We start from the raw sequence: 25,225 nt of genomic DNA on the forward strand, positions 1-25,225 counted from the left end.
GTTTGCTCACCGTGTTGCCTGACATATGTCCAGCCGGTAACGGGTCAAGCCTATTAGATTTCTTAAGTTTTGTCACGAAACAGAGTCCGTCCAGTTTTAACACAGGCGTTTATTACATACTGATGTTTTAACGAGACAAGTAACACTCGAAAATTGTTAGCTTTTACGTAATGTTGCCAACCTTATTTTAAAAGAAGTAGTTAAACAATTTAGGAAACATTAAGGATCGAGTAACATCTGACATGTTTAGACTTGCTTTTGCGATTGTTTATTAAATGCTCATAAACAACGATTGATATACCAAACTTCATTACACCTGAACACACAATTGAGCAGTCAGCACTTTTTTTTTATCGGAAACCATGAATGCACAGCACATAAAGGGCTATTAAGTCGTAAAGTAGAAAAACACTATATTTTTAGCTTCAATAAAGATTTAACACTTACCAACACAATGCTTGCGCTAGATCACACCTAATTAAACGAGTCGGTAAACAGTGAAAGTCAATGTGAAAATCGTTAAAGATCAAACCACTTTCGTTTCTTAAGGTGAAACAGTTCGGTGTTTAAGGTCGCAATAGCTTCGCTTAATCTTTCCTAATTGTATAATTTGCTCTTTTCTGGCAGTATACTATGTACTGATGTAATGGTAAATTGAAATATGCACTGTTAACTTGGATACAAAGCGTTTTACTGTAAGATAAATGTGACACCAGATGTGTCAAAAAAACATTTTTTCACCCAGAATGTTTAATGCGATTCAGAGGCCTAATTTGAAGTTAATAACAATTTCCAGTTTTGTCATAGAGTTGCCATATGAGAATATTGTTGAGATGTTGAAGCGTTGAAGCCTCTTCTGTGAAATATCACTTAATTAACCAGCCTTGAAGTAGTTTATTTTCGACAGAAAGTTTGTCGCAGCGGTAATCACTTTGTTGAAGTTAGACAACGTAGAAGTTATACGATGATGATGCACGGATTTATGATACTTGTGTTCATGTTGCTTGTTCAATTACCATCAGCTCAACCAAATAGTAAGTTGTACTTTTCCCTAATACAGTGTCATGAATCTTTTTTCCTAGCGGTTCGGATAACTTAAAAAACGTGCGAGGACCCAGAGTTGTAAAGGAGCCTGAAAATCCGGTCCGAAACCGAGTCGTTTCGGAAAAGCATTGCCCGAAAGTTTGATTGACAGGCCTATACAATCAAGCCTCATGAAAGATCAAAACAACATACACAATAAACTATCATAGACAATTGGTCACGACGCAACTAGCTACTTAGCTAGTTAAACTTACACAAAATAATGATGGCACAGAGTGTAAAGTCAGGCCCGTATGTTAGGGAAAGACAAAAAAAACAAATTACAACGATCTTCAGGAAAAAAACTCACGTTTATAACATATAGCAATTAACACGTTTGTAGCATATAGAAATTAACTTTGCAACCATTGATGTCTAATACACTTTAACAACATTTATCGGAACAATTCAAACACTGTTGGGGCGATTAAAATGACGATGAGTGGGGCTGCAGTTTTTGACCGCGAACCTTTATAAGTCACACAAATACAATGCTATAAACTTGTTTTCAGGCTGCAACAAGACCATGCAAGCAGTAAACAACAATATATTGATATTACCTGACGATCTTTTTGATGCAAACACTGCACAGAAGAAATGTTTTTTGCTTGGTGGAAATCTTGCAATGACTGATGACCCACAGATCAATACAACTCTCACTCAACTCATGACAGACAAATACATGACAGGTTTGAGTTGATGCAAGAGAATAACCTCAGCAACATTTACTATCCATATGTTACAACATCAAATTTGAAATCATGAAATATATTGTAGATCAGTGTTGGAAACGTGATCGCCAGTTTTTGTAGTCAACGTGGACGTTTCTGAAAAAATAATTTCATCTAAATAATGTAATCATGAATTGTTTTAGATTTACAGCGAGTCTATATCTTGTACCAAAGGAATAAAAATGATCACTACAAATACTCATATAATACGACTGAAGTGGGTTGGAAAAGCACAAAATCTCTCGGACATCTGTGGTATTTTGACTTATATAAGCGGTAACAGCTTTTAACTGATTCAAATTCGTAACTATGAAACAGTCGTTTTGTCCAACAGCAATCCTGAAAACATGGGTCAACCAATTTACTTCTGCAATTATGTAACAGGCACGAATTCGGAGAGGTGGTTTGTAACCATCGGAAGCTATTGTGGAGGTCCAGGTTTAGGCTCTACGTTTCTTAGTAACATTTTTAAGTTTAAACAAGCACACAAATTACAGAAACATTCAGGTCTATAAAAGCACCGAAACAACATAATAAACTGATATCAAAATCATAAATTTCCACACGACAGATATCATCTGTTTAATTAAATCATGTATATTTTAATTTTTTTCGTTGTTCATCATTCAGTTTTTACTTATACGTGTTATAATTTTCCTTAGTTATAATTTTTATTAGCTAAGTTAAAAACAAATATTTTTACAAAGGATCAGGATGGAAATTTCGGTATTCCTTGTTTTCGGAAAACAACACAAGCAAACGTCAGAAACAAATATTTAACTATAGAAGCGGAGGAATGATAGACATTACAAGCAAGTTGCGAGGTGTCAATGAATCGTTTGATAGATTCGATGTATATGAAGGATCGTTCCTGGCACTAGGTGAGTGTTTGGTGTTTCAAACAACAAACGGCATGGTTGCATAAATAGTGTTTGCAGCTGTGTTTTAGATATTAACGTTTTCATTGGAGCTCGTTACAACCCTTCGTTGCATGGTTGGTATTGGAGCGACGGATCTCAAGCAAACTTTCCCGTTTCCAACGTTACAACTTGCCAACAGGGAGCGTTGCATTATGGGATCGAATGGGAGCAGTCAAGCATGAACTGCAGTGGTGAAGTGGCTTACTACGCTTGCCAAGTACGATGTGAGTAATTAAATTTACAATACTTTTTTCCCTATAGGACTCTTACCCATATAATTTATTTTTAGTCAATGCTACTGTGGAGAAAATCATATGCAATGCTTCAACTGTGGTGGTCAGTTGGACTGGACTAGATCAGATCATCGAAGTCAATAATCTATTAGCAGAGGTAACACATAATTATACCACCAAGGCGAGCATTTGGTGTTCTGCGGCGAAGTTTCCAACATTAAGATTCTTCGGCAATTGCGGTCGCTAAACATCTTTCCTAGAAAGTTATGTGCATGACCCTGCAATAAACACATAGTTAGCGCTGTGAGCACTGGAGGGTGTTTCGCCTGTCTCGGTATTGGCTTTATTGAAAGCAAAGCAGCATGGTGGCAGGAATTTGGCCGAATGGCCTGGCGCGCCTGACCCATATACAGACATAAAAAAATCCTGACCTGAATTCGTCCCCGGGAGTGTCCTGGGTTCGAACCCCGTGAAGTTGAAAAAAAAAAATGCAAAGCAGCATGGTGGTTTAATTTCAAATTTGTCGCTTCAGTACCGAGTAAATCTATTAAATTGAGACTAAAGTCCAGCATGCAAGTTCTGCGGAAAAGGTTTGGCACAAGATGCTTCGACAATATGTGATATGTGAAGTGGCTACACCAATAGCTTTAATAACTTTTTAGGGTAGTTTTTGACAAATGTCGTTTTTAGGTTGAAATTTATGTTTCGAAACTGAACGAAAGAATCTTGGCACCATATTTAGATCGATCGACAACGATTGGAAACTTAAATTTCGCAACAGAATATAGTTTTGAGGTAACGTGTGTTTTATTGACAATAACGTTTTTTTATTTGCAATTGGTCAAGTTTGATTTAGTTGTCACATCGATGGCTGATTAAGTGTTGTTATTGAGCTGCAACGTACTATTCTGCCGTCTTTTGGAAAAACCTAGTAAGCGACATATTTTTCAAAATGCACTTTTTTTAGTGGAATGGTTACTTAATGTTGGCTAGTTTTCTGTGTTAAAATTTGGAATTTTAAAGATATCTAGTTATCGATATATTTACGGTTAAAAAAACCTAGTAAGTGAAACACAACGCTAAAAGTATTTGGCAAAACCTAGTATTGCTGTTTGACCAATCATGACGGTCGAGTTCGTCACGTGACAACTTTTTTCTGACAGCTGCGTGTTGTCGCCTTGTTTACTTATCTATTGGCGTTGTGATTTAGTTTTGTTTGCTATTGAGTAAATACCGGTATTTTAAGTTTGTTTAGCTTAGATACCATCCAGTTTCAGTGTTTGTTTACCACAAGAGGAAAACTAATCTTGGCCCTTAAAAAAACAAAGAATGAAGCTCCAGTTTCCAGGAAGTTTGGATTAAGAAACTTGCTTGCCAGGTTACACTTCTGAAGGCATTAAGGTAGAAATTTAAGTTGAGATGAGAAACACATTGTTAATGTCCAAGAGAATAAAAGTTTGAAATATGATAGTTCATGTAAGTACACTTTGATTTCAGCACTATAGCCATAAGCAAAAAATAACACATCGATTTGGCTCAGAATCAGACTAAGAAACAGGTTATTGTGCTGAAATTAAAACCGCAAGTGTGGATGATATTAATCATGACGTGAGTAGTTGTTGTCATTTGTAGTCTTATCTGACATGACTACTGAGCATCATTTAACTCATCAAATGATCAGGATTCAAAACTATTTCAGCTCCAAAATGACAGTTCTTGGTTAGGAAGAATTGTGCCACTGGACCAAGATTCAGATAGTTTAACCAAAGAAAATCCATATGTTACACTTTCAACTAAGCTTGAAAGTTTACATGCGGAACCTACTACAGGTATTTTTCTTTCACGCTTGAAACCTTGCATGATGTTAATTTTTGTTGTTAAAGGTTAATGATGATTTTTAGCTTATAAAATATAAATGTTCACAAACAGATAAACATAATCATTTAAGTTTGCTCATCTCAAAGTTAATCATTCCAATGTTTTATTAGTATTGATAAGTTTTCATGTCTAAAAATATTATAAAAACTGCTGGTCGCAGGACTTTGCTGGAAGAAAGAAATTCATGAAGGGCACTATTCATAAAACTGCAATGTTGGAGCAAAGATATCCTGTTATTTGCTGTCTGAACTGCCTGGTTGCTGTGGTGCCAAGCTCACAGTTTGCAAATTGTTTTATATAAACAAATTTGGGAATAAAAACTGATTGTTTACAACTGAATATACGAAATGGTGCAAATATGGATTGATAGTGTCTTTTTCCTTTCTTTTTGACTAGTTTTGTAAATATATGACAATTTAATAATGAAAAAAGAATATTGACAAAACCTTTTTAAGGCAAACAAGCCTTTTTTTCCAAAATTACTGAAAGCTGCATGGAGCTTTATTCTTTTTCTTTCTTTGAAAGGTCCAAGATTAACTTTCCTTGTGTGGTAGCCATATTAAACAAACAATGAAACTAGATTTTGTAGTTTAACAAACTATATTTACCAGTTTTGCGACAACATGCTGTTGTAAGAAAAAATGACATGTGTTTAGCAAATCTGTAAATAAAATATACATAAAAAAGCTACCTTTCTAGATGTTATATGTTTTTATTTGTTATGTAAAAACGTCTTGTTGGGTGTCATTCAATTGATGGTTAAACTGCTTGATGTTTTTCATGTTATACTTTTGTAGCATTGTAAGTTAACCACATCAAGAACTCACAAAAGTTTATGACATGTTTTGTAAAAGTATCTTTGCCATGTGATGTTGTTGAACAAATATACTTTTTATTGGTCCTCAGCACTAGCATGTTGCTATTGCTAATAAAAGGTTTTTGACTGAACATTTGTACTCCAGCATTCTTCAAACAGCTTGAAAAATGGTGACTTAAATGTAATAACACAGTTTATGAAAAAAATAAAAAGCTTCTGTTTGATTTGTGAAGGTGATAAAGCAAAAAAAATCCATCTATCGTTCCGAGCCTAGACTTTTCCAAATTATATTTTAGTTAGTTTTGCATTTCTTATCTGGTAAAACCTAGTATATCGTTTTTTCATGGATAATAAACAAACTAACAATATGTCGTGAACCGTAGGTATGGCAAAATTTTTTTACTGTAACATGTTTGTGAAAAACACCAAACAGGTAGACAAAAAAAATATTTTTGGATGCTAACCAACATCAAACGCGTTTTGTGCTTTTTCTCGAAAACTTGAAAATTGCAGTTACTAGGTTTTACCAAACGACGGCAGATATTATTGTAATTTACTAAAAGATGGGAATATAACTGATACGAAAATAGTTTTAAAATGATTTGATCAAATTAGGTTTGGAAAACATAAAACACTTGCATGGGAAGTCGATTAATTTTATCACACAAAATTCACCAACAGATCACTACAATGCTTACCGGATGCCTAAACGCTAACGTCTCAACATCCAAATCAGTGACAACTTTTGGAAATCCCCCATCGAGTTGCTATCCTCCACGTAAGCGAACAAGCTAGAAGTGGAATTTGAATTTGAATTCTTAACAATTATTATTGCAGTAAATGCGACTGCAGAGACATTTCCATGCAACGCTTCATCGGTGCTTGTCAGTTGGACTGGACTTGATCAATTCATCTACGAAAATGATCCAATTGCACAGGTTTAAATCAAGTTTGCGTTAGTTAAACGACCATTCATAACGACACTTCATGCAGGTCGAGATGAAAATTGAAGGTTTAAACGAAACAATCTCTATTCTGTATTTTGACGATTCCGTTATATTAGAAGATCTTATTCACTCAACGTTCTATGAAATTCGGGTAAACAAATATTTTTTCGTGAGGTAATTGTTCAAGAATAACATGCGGGGCACTGTGTGAATAAAAATCTACACTTTTTAAACATGATATTTTTTTACTTAAATTCTGTTTTTTAGGTCACAGCAATTGTCACTGGTTCAATCAACACAAACATCACATCCAATTTGACAGTAACAACTCCGGGTAACCCCCCTCAAAGCTGCTATCCAAAAGGTAAAAAGATATATTTCTGTTTTTCAGAACAGACATTGTGGAAAACGATAGCAATAATAATTTTGAGAACTAGACTAAAATCTTTTATCAACCATGCACTAGCATTAGACTTTCATATTTTTGTAACGGCCTGTGAGCGCCCCTCGGTACTAAGCGCAGAACGTCACAAGAGGGGGCATTAAAACGTTTCTCCTAAAGGCTTTAAACAAACTCTACTGTTACAAATCTTGTTTGAGCGAGCAGGTTAAAATGTCCAAAAGGAGACGGTTTCGACACAAAAGCACCAGAACACTGCATGAACGAATGCAACTCAGTCACCCTGACTAACTTAGCTTCACGTGCATGGCAAATATTGCATAAGCGAACTTAGCGGCATGGCATATAGGGTCAACTTAGGAGACACGACCGATACAACCGACGTAGCACCTCGCTACACGGAAGTCAGGAACAAAAGGAACTTAACCAAGATGCGTTATTATTGTTACGTCAACGCAAAAGACATGTAATCAGAAAAAACGGGAATTAATTAAAATCACTAATTACTGGCAAATAAGATGTAACATTTTTATTCTAGTAAACACTACTACAGAGACATTTCCATGCAACGTTTCAATGGTGCTTGCCAGTTGGACTGGACTTGACCAATTCATTAACGACAACAATCTGAGGGCGCAGGTTGAGATTCAAGTTAATGGTTTGAGTCAAACAATCTCTGTTCCTTATTTAGAAAATTCTGCGATAATAGAAGATCTTATTCACTCAACATTCTATAAAATTCAGGTGAAAAGTGTTTTGTTTTGCGTCGCAGTTAAAATCTGTTGCACCATGCTCTGTTTTGCAATAAAATCAAACATTTAATGCCGCGATTTCCTTCAGCAAACAACGTCACAAATTGATGTATTTACGTCACAGTCATATTTTGTGTATTCCAGGTCACAGTGATTGTCACTGGTTCAATCAACACAAACATCACATCCAATCTGACAGTAACAACTCCGGGTAATCCCCCTCAAAGCTGTTTTCGTACAACTAATGTTGGAATGATTGCTGGTCTGGTAGTCGGGCTGTTGCTTCTGGTGCTTGTCGTTGGTTGGCTGGTGGTTATGTTTACACGAAGACACAGGTACAAAGTTTACAAATACAAAGTTTTATATTCTGGTTTTTAGTTGATAAGGCTGAATGAATTGTAAATAAACCTGAAAAGTAATGCAATGTATAAATAAATACGCTACATGCAGCAATGCAGAAAAAACATTTTGAGCAGCATTTGTGATATTTTTCAGGAAATATCTGAATAAGCGAACTCAAAAGCAAACAACACAAGCCCAGCTTCGACGTAAAGGGTCTGAATGTAGGGAAATTTAACCCGAGTAAAAATGTAGTGTATAACATAATTTTTGTCATTCTGTTTCAGGGACCACTACAGACAGAAACGCAATCGAAGACGAATACGAAACAGTCATAAAGTTAGAACAGACGGATCCAAACCCCACATATGAAATAATTATGTAATTTTGTTACTTCAAACTCGGTTTGACACCATTTTCATTTGACTGTCTTGTTTAGTTCATTTCCTTCATTTGTTTCGTTTGAACTGAATTTTTGGAAACGTTCGAACCGCAGACATTATTTGTATCTTTTGCATGAAAACACTTTCAGATATTGACCCTGCAACGTCGTCTTTCATGTTGTAAAGCTGATAATGCGTGCCTCGGAGATCGTGAAGATGCTCGCTGATTGTTTACAAAAAGTCAATAAACAACACAAAAGAGCGAGGCCACTTTAAAGACAAGATTTATTGCAACCGAACAGCAACAAAACAATGTTTCTAGAGTGAAACATCTTTAAACAAAACTAAGATCTTGTAAAAAAAAAACATTTTACCAACTGCTATTGTCTACATGATTTTGCGTTTGGATTCAGATTAAACTAGTTGCTGAGTATCCTGACTTTATATCATCAGACTTTTTTGGGAAACAAATTTCAGAAGTTAGACTAGACAAAACGTATTAGAAATCTAGAGCTACTGAAACAACTGAAGCAAGCGAGATATTCCAACAAGTTTGTTCGTGTAACCTAGATCAGTCTAGTAAAACAACAATCTTTCAACCATAAATTTGAGTTTACAAATTGCGAATTTAAACGCTTAGTTAGTGTGTTGTTTCACACATTGCGCTAAATGTTTACATGGATACCCAACATACGTTGCTTGATTGAAATTCTAATATCCGTCATAAATTAGGAATTTGGTTGTGACAATTGTTTGTCCGTCGATGCCCAAGTGCTAGTTTGTTTTCGTTGTTGCTTGTTTCGTTTTGGTATTTCCATAATGCAAGATTTAGTTTCACAGGATTCGAACCCAGGACTCTCCCGAATACCGATCTGTTTTTTTATCACTGTACATGGGCCAGGTGCCAGGCCATTCGGCCAAGTTTGTTTACAATAAAATACAGACAGATTTAAATTGCGCAGATTGAGGATGGTGAAAAACTGAAGGTGTAGGGCAGTGGTTCTCAAACTGTGCTACGCGTACCACTAGTGGTACGCCGGAACTTTTCAGGTGGTACGCGAGTAAAATTCTGTGATAACTAATTTAAGTTCAATTTAAAATTGCACCTCAACTGACCCAACTGATCAGCCCTGGTTTAGGTTATACTCGTGGTTTGGACAGTCTTTTGAAATTGCTAAATACGCTAAGTCGGTTCGAGAAAGTAGGCTTATTTCTAACGCTCTATTGAAACCGGGTTTAGGTCAGTGGTCTTCAACCTCAAAGGGATCCGCGAGATGGTTTCAGGGGTTCCATGAAGGCAAATATGTTTAGTATCTTTACCAACAGAAAAATATATTTAAGTTTCTCCACCGTTTTTACAATCCTGCATACAAATGCACACTATTGATCACCCCTTAATTGGGCCAGAAACACTGAACAGTTACTTTTTGTGATTGTTTTTCCAATTGTGACATCATAACACACGTGGTCAAAACACTTTATAGGACAAGTGTTGTGTCAAGTTAAATAAATATACCAGAAAATGTACCAATTTACGTGTGTTGGCCGCTACAATACAGAAACTTCTTCGAAATTAAAGGACTGTGAAGGTGAATGAAAATGCTTCAAAAGCATAATAACGTATAATGCAAGAAACGAGAAACATAAAAAGACCTGTTGGTAATTACGTTGGGGGTCCGCAGACTTAAAATTTATAAAAGGGGTCCGTGACTACAAAATGGTTAGGAACCACTGGTTTAGGTGGTACGCCTCGATAGAAAAAGTTGTCAGGTGGTACGCGATCCGTATAAGTTTGAAAAACACTGGTGTAGGGCCTGTTGCAACAAAAGCGGAACTGTGGTGAACATTGCGTTTAAATTTGTAGTTTTATGAATTTTTCATCACAGCAAAAAATCCTGCTCCAGGCGAAGTAGAATTTTCATGCTGTGATGCGTTACAAATTTTAAGCTGCCAAAAATGTAAAACATACCAATGCATTATTTTACGTCGTAGTAAAACAAATCGGTAAACAGTTAAGGATAAAGTAACATCTGAAGTGTTTCGAATTTTCGAATGTTTATTGAATGCTCATGAATAACGGTTAAAATCCAAACATCATTACACCTGAAGGTACATTTGAGCAGTCAGCACTCTTTCAGACGAAAACATAAACGGACAGCACATAATGAACTATTAACTCGTAAAGTACAAGAAATACGTAGATCAATACACATAATTAAACGAGTCGGTAAACAGTCAACGTCAATGTGATTATCGTTAAAGATCCAACCACTTTCGTTTTTAAAGGTGCAACAGTTCGGTGTTTCATGTCACAAAGGCTTCGCAGAATCTTTCCCAATAGTATCTTTTGGAAATGTAATGGTGAAATGAAATATGGAAAATTATTTTGTGTTTTGAATTGCTTTAGCGTTGTGATGGTAGTAAACATTTCAAGCAGCCGTTTGATTTGACAAACACCAGATGTATCAAAAAACAAGAAAGGCTAAATAACTTTCGTTTTACTTGAATCTTTAATGCGATTCGGTGAGCCGTTCTAGAGTTAATCGTAATTTTCAGCTCAGTGTTGCCATGTGAGAATAAAGTGGAAATGCTGCAGCTTCATTTGTTGTTTCAGTGACTAAAAGCACTTGCCTTTGGGTAGTTTTATTTCGACAGGAGGTTTGTAACAGTGTTAATCTCTGTATGCACAACTTAGGAGTTTTACGATCATGATGCACGGATTTGTGATATTTGTGTTTATGTTGCTTTTTAATAATATCATCAGCTCAACCAAATAGTAAGAAGTATATTTCACTAATACAGGGTCATAAAACGTATTTTTATAAAAAAAAATACTGAACAAGCGTTAGTCCACCAGGTTGCACATTGAACAAATTTATCGTTCAACTGGTGTAATGAAAAACAAAATACTAGTTGTTTTTATCAAGAACTTGTATACTTGTATAGAACAGGTTCTTGATAAAAAGCAACTTGTTTTTTTTTTGTTTAGCATTACACCAGGTGAACGATAAATTTGTTATACGTATTTTTATACCGGTTTGGATAACTTTAAGAAGCGCGAGGACCACAGACAAAAAAGCGCGAGGGCCATAAAAGGCCCTCACAGGGCCTTTATAAAACGCGAGGTCTTTATAAAGGTCTTTTGGTCTTTTCTTTATAAAACGTAAAACTTTGCAAAACCAGGAAGATAATTTCACTAGCTAAATCTTATTTGATGTCAAATGATGCAACTTTTAAGTTGAATGAATATGTGTAATAAGTAAGATTCTCCTATACTTTTCACTTCAGTCACTAGTAACAAAAATGCGAACATTCGGCACAAATGATTTAATTTGGTCTTGTTTGCATTACAGCAAACTGCCTTTGCACAATCATTCTAATTCTGATAAAATTTGATCCTAAATGTTGTGGCGGAAATAGTTTGAAACTTAAACTAAAACTTAATTTTTTACGTTTAGATTTGTGTGTAAAAAAGGCTGTGAATACCCAGCGGTTGTAAGAAAAACGCAATAAAAGAAATTGGAATACAGTGTTTTTAAGAAGTTGACCTCATAAACAAATGTCAGAAAGTGTTGCATACGTTTTATTGGAGAAATTTAAAATACTATTCGAGGTGGGTGAAATGACGGCACAAGCCATAGTTTGGTGCCCGTACCATGATGAAACAAATATATACAACATCTTCATTTTTTGTCAGGTTGTACCAAAACCCAGTGTATAAAACAATAGGCAAAACAGAATCAACCGTTTTTCACAGTATTATATAAATTTCACCGAATGTTTTTGGCATTTTCAGTTCCCTTGAGCAAATACAGCTTTGCAATAAAAAGCAATAAAATAGTAAAACAGTAAAACAATGAAATAGTACAAATAAACCGTAAGCAATACTATAAATTGTAATTTAGCATCATTGGTATTTAGAGTTTTTTTTCTTGGAATGACGAAACCGAAAGTACATTAGAACAGATTCTATTTGACAATTCAAAACTGAAGTAATCACTGGAGATTGGTCGGACAAGTTTTGCTAATGATTTTTTTGCTTGCAGAGGTAAATAGAATCTAAGTATCAATTTTAATAAAAACACACGATAAAATCTACATGAAGTCAAACGTCTGTACGAAAACGAAAACACTTTTTAAGCTCTTAATAACAGTGTGTTGATATTATCTGACAGTGTTGTGGATACAAGCATATTTCTCAATAGTTGCTACAATTGAACATGACCGACAACACTGTTGCGTATGGCGTCCTATACGTAACCTCCATTTCTATAATGTCATTCCCGACTCCTAAAACCAAATCAACGATTGGTTGTGTGGTTTATTGTAATAAGTCATCTTTAGTTGTATTATACAACCATCCACATCGACAAGCAATTCAGGACTGTAAGTATTACAATCACTTGAATTAAACGCACTTCACTCTCCATATTAATAAACCTGTACTGTTTTTGCCTTTACTGCACAAAAACCTGGGCACGTACTCCAAGACAGGCTTCTGTCTTTACGTTACATGGCCCAGTGATGGAGTTACGAGGCTCGTTCATTTTGCGTTTGCTATTCATCAACGGAAATGCAATTTTACAAAACAACCTGGTTTAAGCTTAATCTCTTACGAACAGATAGGTTTGGTGCAGTAATGTTTAAATCAGTTTGCTGTCATTTAGACTAATGCATGTCAACCCGTTTAATAGCCCGTAAGAAAAAGATATGTGTCATATATATATTTCATCCACATTTTTAACTCGCGTTTTCATCTTTCAACTAGAAAAGTGATCCATAATAAAATTTAAGTTACAAAATGAAGAGCGAAAGGATAAAGTAAAAATGATGTACTTAATAAAAAAAAGAGCGAAGGAGAAAGTAAGAATGATGTACTTGGAAATCTTTATTTGAAAGTCAAACTTTAATGCACCTAAATACACAATTTCGCAGTCAGCAAATTTATGAGCTGTTAACTCGTAAAGTGAAAGTAACACTGAATTTTCAGCCTTAGCAAATATTTACCACTCACCAATATAATGTTTGCGGTAGGTCAATACATACAGTTGAACAAATTGGTAAATAGTCAACGCAAATGTGAGAATCGGGAAATACCAAACCACTTTCGTTTTTGTAGGTACAACGGTTTCATGTTTTAATTTCACAAACGCTTTGAAAACGTTAAATCTTGCTATGCCGTATGTGTTGTTCTTTGCCACTCTCTGTATTACTCAAAAATGTATTGAAGTAATACAGTTGGCAAAATCAAATGTGAACGATTGAGTGCATAGGGATTGAATTGTATTACTGTCACATAGATTTTGTACAAAACAATCGCTAGGATGAAAGTAAACCATTTCAAGCTGTCGTATAATTTCGCAAATACCAGATGGTTCTAGAAACGTAAAAGACGAAATGAATAGTGTTTGTTTTGCTACTATTTATACGCGAGTAGGTTGTTTCAGAAGTAATAAGATTTTTCAGCTTAGGATTTGAGTAGCCAGATAAAAACAATGTTTGATGACGAAGTTGCATTTGTCTTTTCTGTGTCAGATATTACGAAAACAAACCCATTTTAAAATATTTACAGATCTTGTGGCAGGTTGTTTGAAATATTAAAATACTTTTTAAGGTCAATTGGTATTGCCTAAATGAATAACTTTAGTTACTAAATTGTAGCACAGTATTTTGTCGATAATGATGGTCAGAGCAGTGGCAATTGTGTTGATTTTGATTGCTCAATGCTCATCAGCTGATCCAAAAAGTAAGATGTGCTCTGCTGTGACAATCTGCGAAAACACTGTAACAATCTTTAACTTGTTTGTCAGCTTGCGGAATGATCATGCAAGCAGTGAAGGACAGTGTGTTGACATTATCTGACGATCTTGTGGATGCAAACACTGCACAGGAGAAATGTTCTTTGCTGGGTGGAAATCTTGCAATGACTGATGACCCACACATCAACACAACTCTCACTCAACTCATGACAGACAAGTATTTAACAGGTTTGCGTAGATGCAGAGACATCGTAGACAGTGGCATAGGCAGCAGATTGTGTGTTTTTTTTTGGGGGGGGGTAAACACCGAGAGCTAATTAAAATCCATGATTATCTTTTTGATAACTATTTCCCAATTTTTTTTATTTTTAATCCAATTTCACTAATTAACATGTATATGTATATATGGCATATATAAAGGACATAATGGATATTTTTGTTTCTTTACGTCGAATGAGAAACCGCCGGGAACTTTTTAATCATTTTACTTGTAAAAGACCACCGTGATTTCCCTTGATTATTTATTCAGGCAGGAACAACAAAAGTATATGACCCCAATATCGAGTGATCGCATTTTGTTTCAGAACTGCAGCGGGTTTATATTTTATATCGAACAACGGACAATGAACGATACAAATACTCCTATAATCCGTCTGAAGTTGGTTGGAACAGTACAAAACCTCGCGGACATCTGTGGTTTTTTGACTTGTATAAGAGGTAACATCAATAAAAAAGAAACAAATTAGCAACCATAAAACCATTGGTTTTGTTCAACAGTAATCCCGATAACGTGCATCGTCAAATCTACTTCTGTGATTATGCACAGGGCCAAAGCACGGAGAGGTGGTATGTGACTATCGAAAAAAACTGCACAGGCAGAGGTTTGAAATTAATCAAACTCAGTAACATACGACAATAACAAAATATTTGATGCCTAGGTATTTTTTTAATGTCATGTTTAATCCCAAACAAGGCAGCATTTTGGACTATAAAGCACAAAACAAAGAAGAAGTAGGATTACAATTCATAAATGATAACATATTTTCTATATTTAACAAAGTAACGTTTTATTTACGATTTTTCATGCATATCGTTTCGATTGGTTGTACAGATTTTTAATACCCTAAGGTCTGAGTTTCAAACAAATTTAAACTGTTTGTAGGATGGAAATTTCGGTATTCGTTGTTTTCCAACAAAAACGAACAGAAGAAGCAAAAAGTAATATTTAACTATAGAAGCAATGGAAACATAGATATGTCAAGCAAGTTGCGAAGCGTCAATGAATCGTTTGAAAGATTCAACATATATGAGGGATCGCTCCTGGCACCAGGTTCTCCTTTTGGTGCAATAACAAGTTTTTATTAATAGATTTTGCAATTTAGTTCCAGTTATTGATGCTTTCATCGGAATTCGTTACAATTCAACGCTAAATGGTTGGTATTGGAGCGACGGATCTCCAGCAAACTATTTAGTTTCCAACGTTACAACTTGCCAGCAGGGAGCGTTGCATTATGGGATCGGATGGGAGCAGTCAAGCATGAATTGCAGTGGGGAACTTGCTTACTACGCTTGCCAAGTGAAATGTGAGTTATCACAAAACGACACAATTGATTCTAGGATACAACTAACGTTTAACCTTTATTTGATCAGCTTTATTTTTATGATTGGGCCCATAAAAGTACTTGACACGCAGTGCTTTTATTTGCTGTACGACTCCGCGCATTAAGTTAATTATGGCCTGATTTTATTTTATTTCAACATGGTCATTCAAAATATTGACCAACTTTCAGTCAAAGCTACTGTGAAGAAATCTAAGTGCAATGCCTCAACTGTGGCGGTCAGTTGGACTGGACTTGATAAAATCATTACCAACAACTACAATCTTAATGCAGAGGTAAAATCTATTACAATCTAAATGACATTTTAAACTTGCCAGATATTATTTTTTAACATATGTTGCGTTTAGGTTGAAATTAATATTTCGCAACTGAATGGAAGAATTTCGATACCGTATTCAGATTTAACGGTAACCATTGGAAGCCTCCACTTTAAAACGGAATATAATATTACAGTAAGCCGTAAACGTTTAACTCAACTATTTTGAACAAATAATTGTTCAATCAAATATTCTACTTTCAGGGAATAGTTTTCACTAGCCGCAAACTAAAGAATGTAATCGGACATAAATGAATTCGTTTCTTCTAGGAATTGTATTTACCACTTTTAGCTATCGAAATCACCTTGAAAAGAAATGAAAATGCAAGCAAACTACTTGATTGTTACTTGCAGATCACTACAATGTTTACCGGATGCTTGGAAACGAACGTCTCTACTTTCGAACCAATAAAAACGTATGGAAATCCCCCATCGAGTTGTTATCCCCCAGGTAAGCGAATGTGCCCTATTTTAATTCCAAAGTTACCGACGAGTTTCGCAGTAAACACGACTGTAGAGACACTTCCATGCAACGCTTCAACTGTGCATGTTAGATGGACTGGACTTGATCAATTTATCAAGAGCAACGATCTAATGGCGCAGGTTGAGATTCAAATTAATGGTTTAAATCAAACGGTCTCAGTCCCTTATTCAGAAAATTCTACGGTAATAGAAGAACTACTTTACTCAACATTCTATAAAATTCGGGTAAGAACCGTGTGGTTCATTTGAGCAAATACTTACAGAGCACCTTATGTTTACCAACAAATTGAAGCGATTCAAATTTAAAGCACATACCTTTGCGGTAAAAAAAATTGTTGTATTCCAGTTCACAGTCATTGTCACTGGTTCAATCCACACAAACATCACAGCCAATCTGACAGTAACAACTCCGGGCAAACCTCCTCCAAGCTGTTTTCCTGGAGATAACAAAGCCGATCCCGCAACTAGTGTTGGAATAATTACTGGTCTGGTGATCGGGCTGTTGTTTCTGCTACTTGTCATTGTTGGGCTGGTGGTCATTTTTATTCGTCGAAAGCAAAGGTTTCACTATGATTGATTTGGTTAACCGAAGATATATTTTAAACTTTTTTGTGCGAAAATTATACATGCTGTTTGGTTGGATTTGTCCTCATGTTCACAGCATGTTTGTTTTAGTCCTTTTTCCGAAAATCAGATTACAGTTGTCTAAACCAGAAATTCTACCTCCTATATAGGTCATTGGGAAAAATCAAACAAAGTAACTCAACACAAATCTTTTATTTGGTTTGCAGAATGAGCAAAGACCAGCCTTCACAAGCAAATAATTTTACTCAAACATTTTCTGAAGGTAACATCCTACTTTCACACTGAAAAGTGTTTTAGGAACTTCCATTAGTTTATATGGCTAGCAACATGCACTAAAATTCATATTACTTTATGGTGATAGGAAACGTGACTTACGAAAACTTACCTCGTTCGGCTGGTGCTTCCGCAAACTGCAAAGTCACGAACTTGTTTCACTTGTACAAGAAAAATGCTGAGTCAGGACTTATGTTTGCCAACGAATTTAAGGTTAGAGCCAGACAATAGTGCAAATCCTTATGTACAGTCAAGTTAATGAAACATTTTTTATCATTTGTTTTAATCTTTTTTCAGGAAGTCGAAAACCAAGGCAAAAACAACAAGATGACAAGGGACGTGTCACAGTTGCCTGAAAATGCTGTGAGAAACCGCTACAAGAATATTTTTCCTTGTAAGTAACACAAAATGCAAAGTAGTTAGATTAACAAGTCACAGTACTCCAGGCTCATGGATTAACAATGTTATAAATTTCCTATTTTCATGTGTTTGTTTGATAGACGATCATGCTCGAGTGGTTTTGCAAGGAAACGGTGGAAACGATTACATCAACGCCGCTTATATACCAGGTTACGATAACGAGAGGAAGTTCATCGCCACTCAGGGTCCGAAGAAGGAGACAATCAACGATTTCTGGTTGATGGTTTGGCAGGAAAACTCCAACATCATCGTAATGCTCACTGGCTTGAGGGAAAAGGGGAAGGTAGGTTGCCATTATTTTTAATCGATTGGACATTGACATCCACAAAATCGTTTCTCTATAAATGTACGAAACTGAAAACTTTGTGAAGTCTAAAGTGCTCTTTAGTAAAAATAATCGTAAAATTGTTGTTGCTTAATCAAATAAAATTTTGTTGCGAGGAATAGTTTGAGTGGTTTTCGCCAGCACACGTTGAATGCAATACATTGGCTTGCCTTAGTCTGAGGATTGATTAGTAGAAGTTTGCATCTTTTATGCATTTTCCGCCAGGCAAAATGTGAAAAATACTGGCCTGACGTTGAATCTGAAATCAAACTGTGGCCGAATCTGGAAGTTCGAACACAACATGAAGTAACCATCGGTGGAATCGTTCAGCGACAATTTGTTATATCCGTAAACAATGTGAGCACAAATGAAAAACTATAACTAAAAACGTAAATAACCGACATTATACCTATTTTTGAAAAATGCATTGTTTGATTATTTTGTTGTTTTAATTGTGACAAGCCTAAGGCGACAAGAACGGTGTAAGATTGGACAACAAAAACATAGGACAGAAAATACCTATGATTTTTTGGCAAACGGTTTTATAGTACAAGCAACAACAATTAAAACAACTATATTATCACTTGTGTTTCTTCCCTAGGAACAACGAACCATAACACAGTTGCAGTTTACAACTTGGCCCGATCATGGGATTCCAGTAACTACATCCAACATGATCCACCTACGTAACATGGTCGATGATTTGCAAAACACAAATGTTCCAATCATCGTGCACTGCAGGTAAAAACTTGACAAAGCCTATGTTATTTTGATCAGTTAACAAAGCATATGTTTGTATGCAGTGCTGGAGTGGGACGCACAGGTACTTACATAGCGATGGACAGTTTGTTTCATGAACTTGACGACAAAGGAACAGTTGATGTACCTCAAGCTGTTCTGAAAATCAGAGAAAATCGAACAGATATGATTCAAAACTTGGTAAAATGCAGTTGCACATCTTGGGACCTAACTAAGAAAAAAACGGACGAAAAAATTTAATTATAAAATTCACATATGTGATTCTCAAGATATGGAGATATATTATATCTAAGTCCATCAATGCATCAATAATCATCACTGTTGTACTAATTGTGTATTTGTCCAGAAACAATACATGTACGTCTACAAACTGCTAATGGAGCGTGAGAGCTTGATGGAAACAGACAAAAGTGCTGCGGAATTGCAATCGATGACTTCAAGTGAGATGTAAGCATATTTTTTGATTGCAAATCCTTTTTTTTTAAACGTGTCCAAATTAAAACAAGTAAAAGAAAATGCATCAAAGGAATATTATTAGCATTGTGCACAAAAAAAGTAAATGTATTGTTCCTGATGGAATCTTTAGTATTTGCCTCTTTTTTGCTGCCGTTAAAATTATATGGGCACAGAATTTTTGTTTTTTAGTAAAGAAATGCAAGAGCAAGAATTCAAAGCATTGTCAGCATGGCGATTTGGCGAGGAATGGCAGGAAAATCATCCACAGCTAAGAACATGTAAGTTAATTACTGAAGTTGTATTATATAAACAAAACTCAAATTATTGGTTTTAGATAAAAACACATCGGTAAAAGTTTGGGACAAAAAACTTGAGATTATGCAGCAGTTGGATGCCTCGTATATCCAGGTGATATTACAAACTACGAATTGCTAGCTCATCTACATTTCACTTTCATTTGGCGGCGTACATTCTGTTAGAACGTGTTTTAACGTAAAATTAAATAGGTTTTACGGATTCTTTACATCACCCTGTACACGTTGAATGACGAAACGTTATTTATTGCTTGACTGGCACTTTTCATTCAAAATGTACCTAGTGCATATGTATGTTCCTCAGTGTGATACGTTTATTTGGTTTTACCCAATTTTGTTTTCAGCTTGTTTTTCTCCCACAGGAACATGGCTCATCAGAATTCTTCATCGCAGCAAGAAGCCCTGCTGCTGGAGAAAAGGAAAATTTCTGGAAGATGATCGTGGAGAAGAAAGCTTTGGTTGTCGTTGATTTGGACAACAGCATTGATGTAAGTTTGTTATTTCTTTTACCGAAATCGTTTCTTTGAGAAACAGTTTTCTTTGTAAAAACATTACTGCCTTAGATTCCAACCAATGCAGCTTTACAATATGACGACATTTCGGTTTTTGTACGTGATGTGAATGAAACTAACGTTCACGATCTGATAACTGTCAACGTCTGGTCAACAACCAAGGCCTTTGTAAGTTGAAAAATTCAAAACAACATGGCTGCTAACAACTTTTGACTGCGGTCTGATGTGCAAACATAGTTCTGGTTATATTATATTATTAGAATGTAGTAGAAAACGAACAAGCCTCATACCTTAATAACAAATAAATTAGACAACAGAGAAATATACTTACAGTTTTTGGGTATATTTGTAAGACAGATTTTGTATTATATTAACGTTTTACAATGAAACTTAGCTTTAACTGTTTTCAGGCTGATACACAGTTGATGCTTCTGCAAGTCAAGGGATGGAGTGACGTGGAACGACCCCCGAAAGAAATGGACTTCATTAAAACTATCGAGGAAATGCAACGACTAAAGACCAAACAGAATTGCCAGTATGTGTTGGTAACATGCAGGTAATATTTCATTTGCATTGCTCATTAAAAGAAGTCTATTGTATGCTGGGCCGCCAACCAATTGATATTGTTGTAGTTGTCCCATTAGACGGCTCTCTCGAAATGGCTGCCAAAATGTTGTTCTAAGTGAATTTATTTTTAACTTGCCCAACACGCGTGCACAACACCTGTTGCAAAATCGACTATCCTCGTCGACCAAACAGGCTATCACTAACACCGCAACTGTAGCATGTACATAAAGATCAATTAACTTCAACGCGGGTTCACATAGCGGCCAGGTTACTATATAACTCTCGTGTTTTCGTGTTTTCAGCAACGGATCAACAAGAACTGGAACCTTTATCGCTCTGGTTAACATTCTCGAACGTTTAAAGGCACAAAAGCGGGTGGATGTATTCCGAACTGTGAAAGATCTGAGAGATATGAGACCGAATATGGTCGACAACAAGGTATGCTTTTGCAAAAGTACTGAGAGTCGTTTAATACTTCTCACTTCTGGAAGATTATTTTTTGTCTTTAGTATTAAATGTTCTGGGTTAGGAATATAGAACCTACCCATAAAACCGAACAAATGCTGTTACAGGAACTCTACAAATACTGCTACTCGGTCGTAATGCAATATCTTTCTGATTTCGACACCTATTCAAATTACAAATGAACTGCATATCGACAACGGCATAATTTAAAAGTTTACAATGTCAATGCTTTATTTTCATGTGTAGGTATTGTATAGAATTTGCGGCCCTTTCGTTGTCTAACCATGTGTCAATGCCGCTTGTTGTTTTTGTGCTCAAATCAGTTTTGTGATTGCTTTGAATTATTAAACAGACAGAAATGTGGAATTCATTTCAAGTAAGGGGATAGCTGCGTCCTCACGACATTACAAAAATATACGAATACCATGCTAGTTCGGATTTTTTCAAATTTGTTGCATTGAGTCAGGAACTGATACCAAATAATGCAATATTAGTGTTCAAATATCCCTCCTACTATCCTCAAATATTTAATTGATAAGAGGGTTATACGGTAATACGTGGGTAAGTTTTATTATTACGTATTAAAAAAAATACCACTGATTGATCGCGAAATGTTTAGAAGTCAGTAATTTCAAGGCAGATGCAATAGGGTATAAACACGACAATGCAATAGCTCATACACTTTAGAAAACTTTACAAATAGGTTGCATGAGATTCCATCAAAAAATTTCAAATCCCTAAATTATTTCGTATGGATGTAATAAATATGTATTTTATTCCATTAAAGTTGACAGAAGCGCTTCTTTACGAGCATTTCTCATATATAGCATCAACATTATCATTTGAGCTGCAAGCGATATTAATGTATCCGGGATGTTCCAATATCTCAGATTTTGATTGGTATCCTTGAAGTTAAAAATAAAAAATATTAATATTGTTGTCTTTGCTATATCCAAGCTTAGTTTATAGTTTACGCGAAGTTATAACTTGTGGATTTGTATACCATCAAACAAAAATTAAATCCGCAAATGGCAGTAAAGATCCATTCCCCAACCTATCTTAAGGATTTCTATTGTTGGCAAAGTAAAATATGCCAACAGCAGTGTAATACGACCAAATGCTCAAATACCAATTTTACCATACCTGTTGTGACATTCTTCTCTGAAACAAGTTTTAGATCAAACAGGGAAACAAATTAGCATTATGTGAAAATCTGATTTGTGTGTATGTTTTACAGGTTAAGAGTTTATCTAATTTGTAGTACTTACGTATCGGGGAAATATAATTGTCCGATGCTGAAACTGGTTGTTCGGAATCGTTGACTGCATTTCCTGTGCCTGAAATATTGTCAAAATACTAAAGTTCCGCAAACAAATAATGTAACATTTTACCTGAAGATAAATCCTCCTTTGACGTGTTGGTAGCTTTTTCCATCCCTCTATGATAGTAAAATAATCATAATTTTGTTCAGTCTACCCGAAACCATAAACATCTTACTATGCGTGGGCGGCAATACTGCACAATGTCTGTACTGGTGTGCGGTTAAATACATACGTACACTGCTATTATTTTATTCTTGGCGCTGAAACAAAATAATAAATTGATCGTTTGAATTGTTTTGGGTTCGAATCCCACCACCGTTTTCAAAGTTTACGGAAGATTATTGTCTGGACGTTTATTGCTCTTTATCAGCATAGGTTTACGAGAAATATTACGTATAGTTTGTTGACTAGGTTTATATTTACCTGCTGCAGAGTAAAAAGACAACAATCTCTGTTAAGAAAATAAAGAAGATTGCCCCCAGCAAAATACCAAGCAGTTTCGGAGATGTTATTGCAGATATAGACGTGGTTGAGTTGATGATTGCAGTACTTGATAGGGCCGTAGTAGTTATGGCAACCACTAATAATCGAAAGAAAATTAAGTTTACACGTGATGTTTCGTTACAACATTCCTCGAACTGAAAACATATCTTTTGCTGTATGGTTTTTATGTTTTTTACTTGTGTAAGCTGTTGCTGCCAGGCATAATAATAATCTTATAAAGCTCTTTTGGCAAATGTCTTTGTTTTGCAGGAAGACATTAAGACAACTACTAGAATAGCTGTACAAGGTTTAAATTGTTATTTCAGTCAATGCAAATACTAAATACATTACAAACACAGTCAACCGTTTAAAATGAGATACAAGTAAAAAATCAAATCTTGTTTGCTGCTGCACGACAACTGATACCTGACAAAGCAACATAGCGTTACCTGGTGCTCGGGATGAAAGTTTTGGAATCGAAAACTGTGTCGGACATTTTATAACTTTAAACTGAATAAGAATAGAATACTTCGCAGCATGACTGGAAAACACTGGCGGCCATTTTACACTTGTATGAGTCATAGCTGTTCCTCCACAAAAGTTTGGCAGCTCAACATATTCCTTACAGCCAGAATGAGTGGTTGAGGCGGGACTTACAAATGCTAAACATCGAGGTTGTAACATATTGGAGATGGTGCCATCGGCGAAATCAAACATCATGTCTTAAAAAGAAAACAACAATATTGAATATACGTTACAATAAAGCTAAGACCGATAGCACTATAGACGTTACTTATATAATTCTGACCCTATTTAGATGGTGAATAATGTGCTCAAAAGATATAACATACAAAACATAACATAAAAATAAGTTTCAATCTGTAAAAACTTTGTGGAGTGAATACTGTCAGTCATTTGTGAAATACAATGCTCCGGACTCTGGTTGCAACAAACAAGTATGATACAATGCTACTGTTGCAAATACAGAAGAGTTAATCTGAGCCATTTGATGTTTCGGTAAAGGATAAACTGACTTTTAATGTTGTCACCAAAAACACTTGCGAAAACTTGCAGCTAATGTTTTCAATGTGATCAAGTTATTAGTGAGCCGCTTTCGGTTTGAAGTTAAATAACCCGATATCAACAACAAAGAAATGAATCTACCGTTTGGCAAAGTGTAACTCCAATCGTAGTTCGTCGGGACGGACAGCTTGGCTTGCAGAATACTAAACACAACCACAAGGTCCGTGCGTTGTGCTACTGCAGCAAAGGTTGTGCTACAGTCTTCCGGTGTGGTTTGGTTGCTTCCGTGATACAAAGTTCCAAACAATTCCTGCCTCAACGAAGCTGTGCAAGTGCATCGGACCATCGTCATTGTAGCGAAAGCTGCAAAAATACAAAACTGGCAACAAACAGTAAGAAAACCGAACGGTGTAGAGATCATAGAACACTAGCGAGTGGTTTTACAAAACACAAAATGATATCAACAAATAAGCAACTGAACAATAGACGTGCAATACACAACGTAAGATTTGTAGTCGATGTGTGTACATTGCATTCTGCTATATTACTTTTCCACGAAATCTCGCTTTCTTCCTCATTGCAGAAAACAAAAAAGGCATTTTCTCTGCAAAAAAAACTGGGTACTTTTGAAACATGAGCTTTTACTCTATGATTGACTGAATATAATCTGTTAATATATTCATCAAACAAATCTTACCTATGCTTAGCAGTAACAAAGTCTTCATCTCCTCCTTTTATTTTTCGAACACTGAAGAACTGATGCGGTGAAACTTGTGTGGTGAAATCAACAATATGTAAATATGTTCTTGAGTAATTAGTGTCAAACTAACGGAAGTACTTTAACCGCTGAAAACTGATCGAGCTATGCGTAAGTTGCATGGTCATCAGTTTATACGAATCACGACTTACAAATTGGTAAAACCATGGCGAGAATCGCCTGCAGGCGAGAATAATTGAAAACTGGGTTCTTTAAACTGGTTATCAATGAACAGTGTAACTTTGAGATGAATTTATATAGGAGATAAATATTCCAACTGTATACAACATTTGCATAAAACAGA

The 25,225-nt window shown here is 35.6% G+C and overlaps 3 protein-coding genes and 1 long non-coding RNA gene across 18 annotated transcripts in view; 3 read left to right on the forward strand and 1 right to left on the reverse strand.

The window, feature by feature from the left end:
* LOC145219416 (uncharacterized) overlaps positions 1–8,922 on the forward strand; it is a 49,081-nt gene extending 40,159 nt beyond the window's left edge. For 8 of the 15 annotated variants that reach the window (XM_080086796.1, XM_080086819.1, XM_080086824.1 and 5 more), the window contains 17 exons: positions 908–1,034; positions 1,596–1,772; positions 1,958–2,090; positions 2,149–2,252; positions 2,522–2,695; positions 2,764–2,958; positions 3,024–3,124; positions 3,658–3,762; positions 6,344–6,440; positions 6,500–6,600; positions 6,656–6,760; positions 6,877–6,973; positions 7,548–7,753; positions 7,906–8,096; positions 8,257–8,324; positions 8,388–8,481; positions 8,633–8,922. In XM_080086796.1, coding sequence (XP_079942922.1) covers positions 965–1,034; positions 1,596–1,772; positions 1,958–2,090; positions 2,149–2,252; positions 2,522–2,695; positions 2,764–2,958; positions 3,024–3,124; positions 3,658–3,762; positions 6,344–6,440; positions 6,500–6,600; positions 6,656–6,760; positions 6,877–6,973; positions 7,548–7,753; positions 7,906–8,096; positions 8,257–8,324; positions 8,388–8,481; positions 8,633–8,639 — 2,025 coding nt within the window. In that variant the 5' untranslated portion in view covers positions 908–964 and the 3' untranslated portion in view covers positions 8,640–8,922. Of the gene's footprint in view, positions 1–907; positions 1,035–1,595; positions 1,773–1,957; positions 2,091–2,148; positions 2,253–2,521; positions 2,696–2,763; positions 2,959–3,023; positions 3,125–3,657; positions 3,763–6,343; positions 6,441–6,499; positions 6,601–6,655; positions 6,761–6,876; positions 6,974–7,547; positions 7,754–7,905; positions 8,097–8,256; positions 8,325–8,387 lie in introns of those variants that run through there. The other 7 variants (XM_080086845.1, XM_080086851.1, XM_080086832.1 and 4 more) reach the window with 7 other exon arrangements.
* On the forward strand, positions 4,250–5,793 carry LOC145219616 (uncharacterized). Its single transcript, XR_013857919.1, has 2 exons — positions 4,250–4,796; positions 5,006–5,793. It is a non-coding gene; the product is annotated as an uncharacterized LOC145219616 (long non-coding RNA).
* Positions 8,923–17,695: 8,773 nt separating the features above from the next.
* On the forward strand, positions 17,696–21,518 carry LOC145219520 (receptor-type tyrosine-protein phosphatase epsilon-like). Its single transcript, XM_080086878.1, has 14 exons — positions 17,696–17,731; positions 17,816–17,912; positions 18,019–18,221; positions 18,489–18,620; positions 18,865–19,004; positions 19,067–19,202; positions 19,369–19,469; positions 19,668–19,756; positions 19,813–19,886; positions 20,155–20,280; positions 20,356–20,472; positions 20,715–20,860; positions 21,174–21,309; positions 21,444–21,518. The coding sequence occupies exons 1-14, from the start codon at positions 17,711–17,713 to the stop codon at positions 21,516–21,518; spliced, it is 1,593 nt and encodes a 530-aa protein (XP_079943004.1). The 5' UTR covers positions 17,696–17,710.
* A 622-nt stretch (positions 21,519–22,140) lies between these two features.
* Positions 22,141–25,108, reverse strand: LOC145209070 (uncharacterized). The gene is made up of 7 exons (XM_080079319.1): positions 24,862–25,108; positions 24,306–24,527; positions 23,591–23,863; positions 23,082–23,238; positions 22,728–22,774; positions 22,605–22,673; positions 22,141–22,241 (listed from the first exon to the last, which is right to left on the reverse strand). The coding sequence occupies exons 1-7, from the start codon at positions 24,887–24,889 to the stop codon at positions 22,141–22,143; spliced, it is 897 nt and encodes a 298-aa protein (XP_079935445.1). The 5' UTR covers positions 24,890–25,108.
* Positions 25,109–25,225: the final 117 nt, after the last annotated feature.

Source organism: Phallusia mammillata, chromosome 1, assembly GCF_965637545.1.
Source record: "Phallusia mammillata chromosome 1, kaPhaMamm4.hap1.1, whole genome shotgun sequence".
Classification (NCBI taxonomy): Eukaryota; Metazoa; Chordata; class Ascidiacea; order Phlebobranchia; family Ascidiidae; genus Phallusia; species Phallusia mammillata.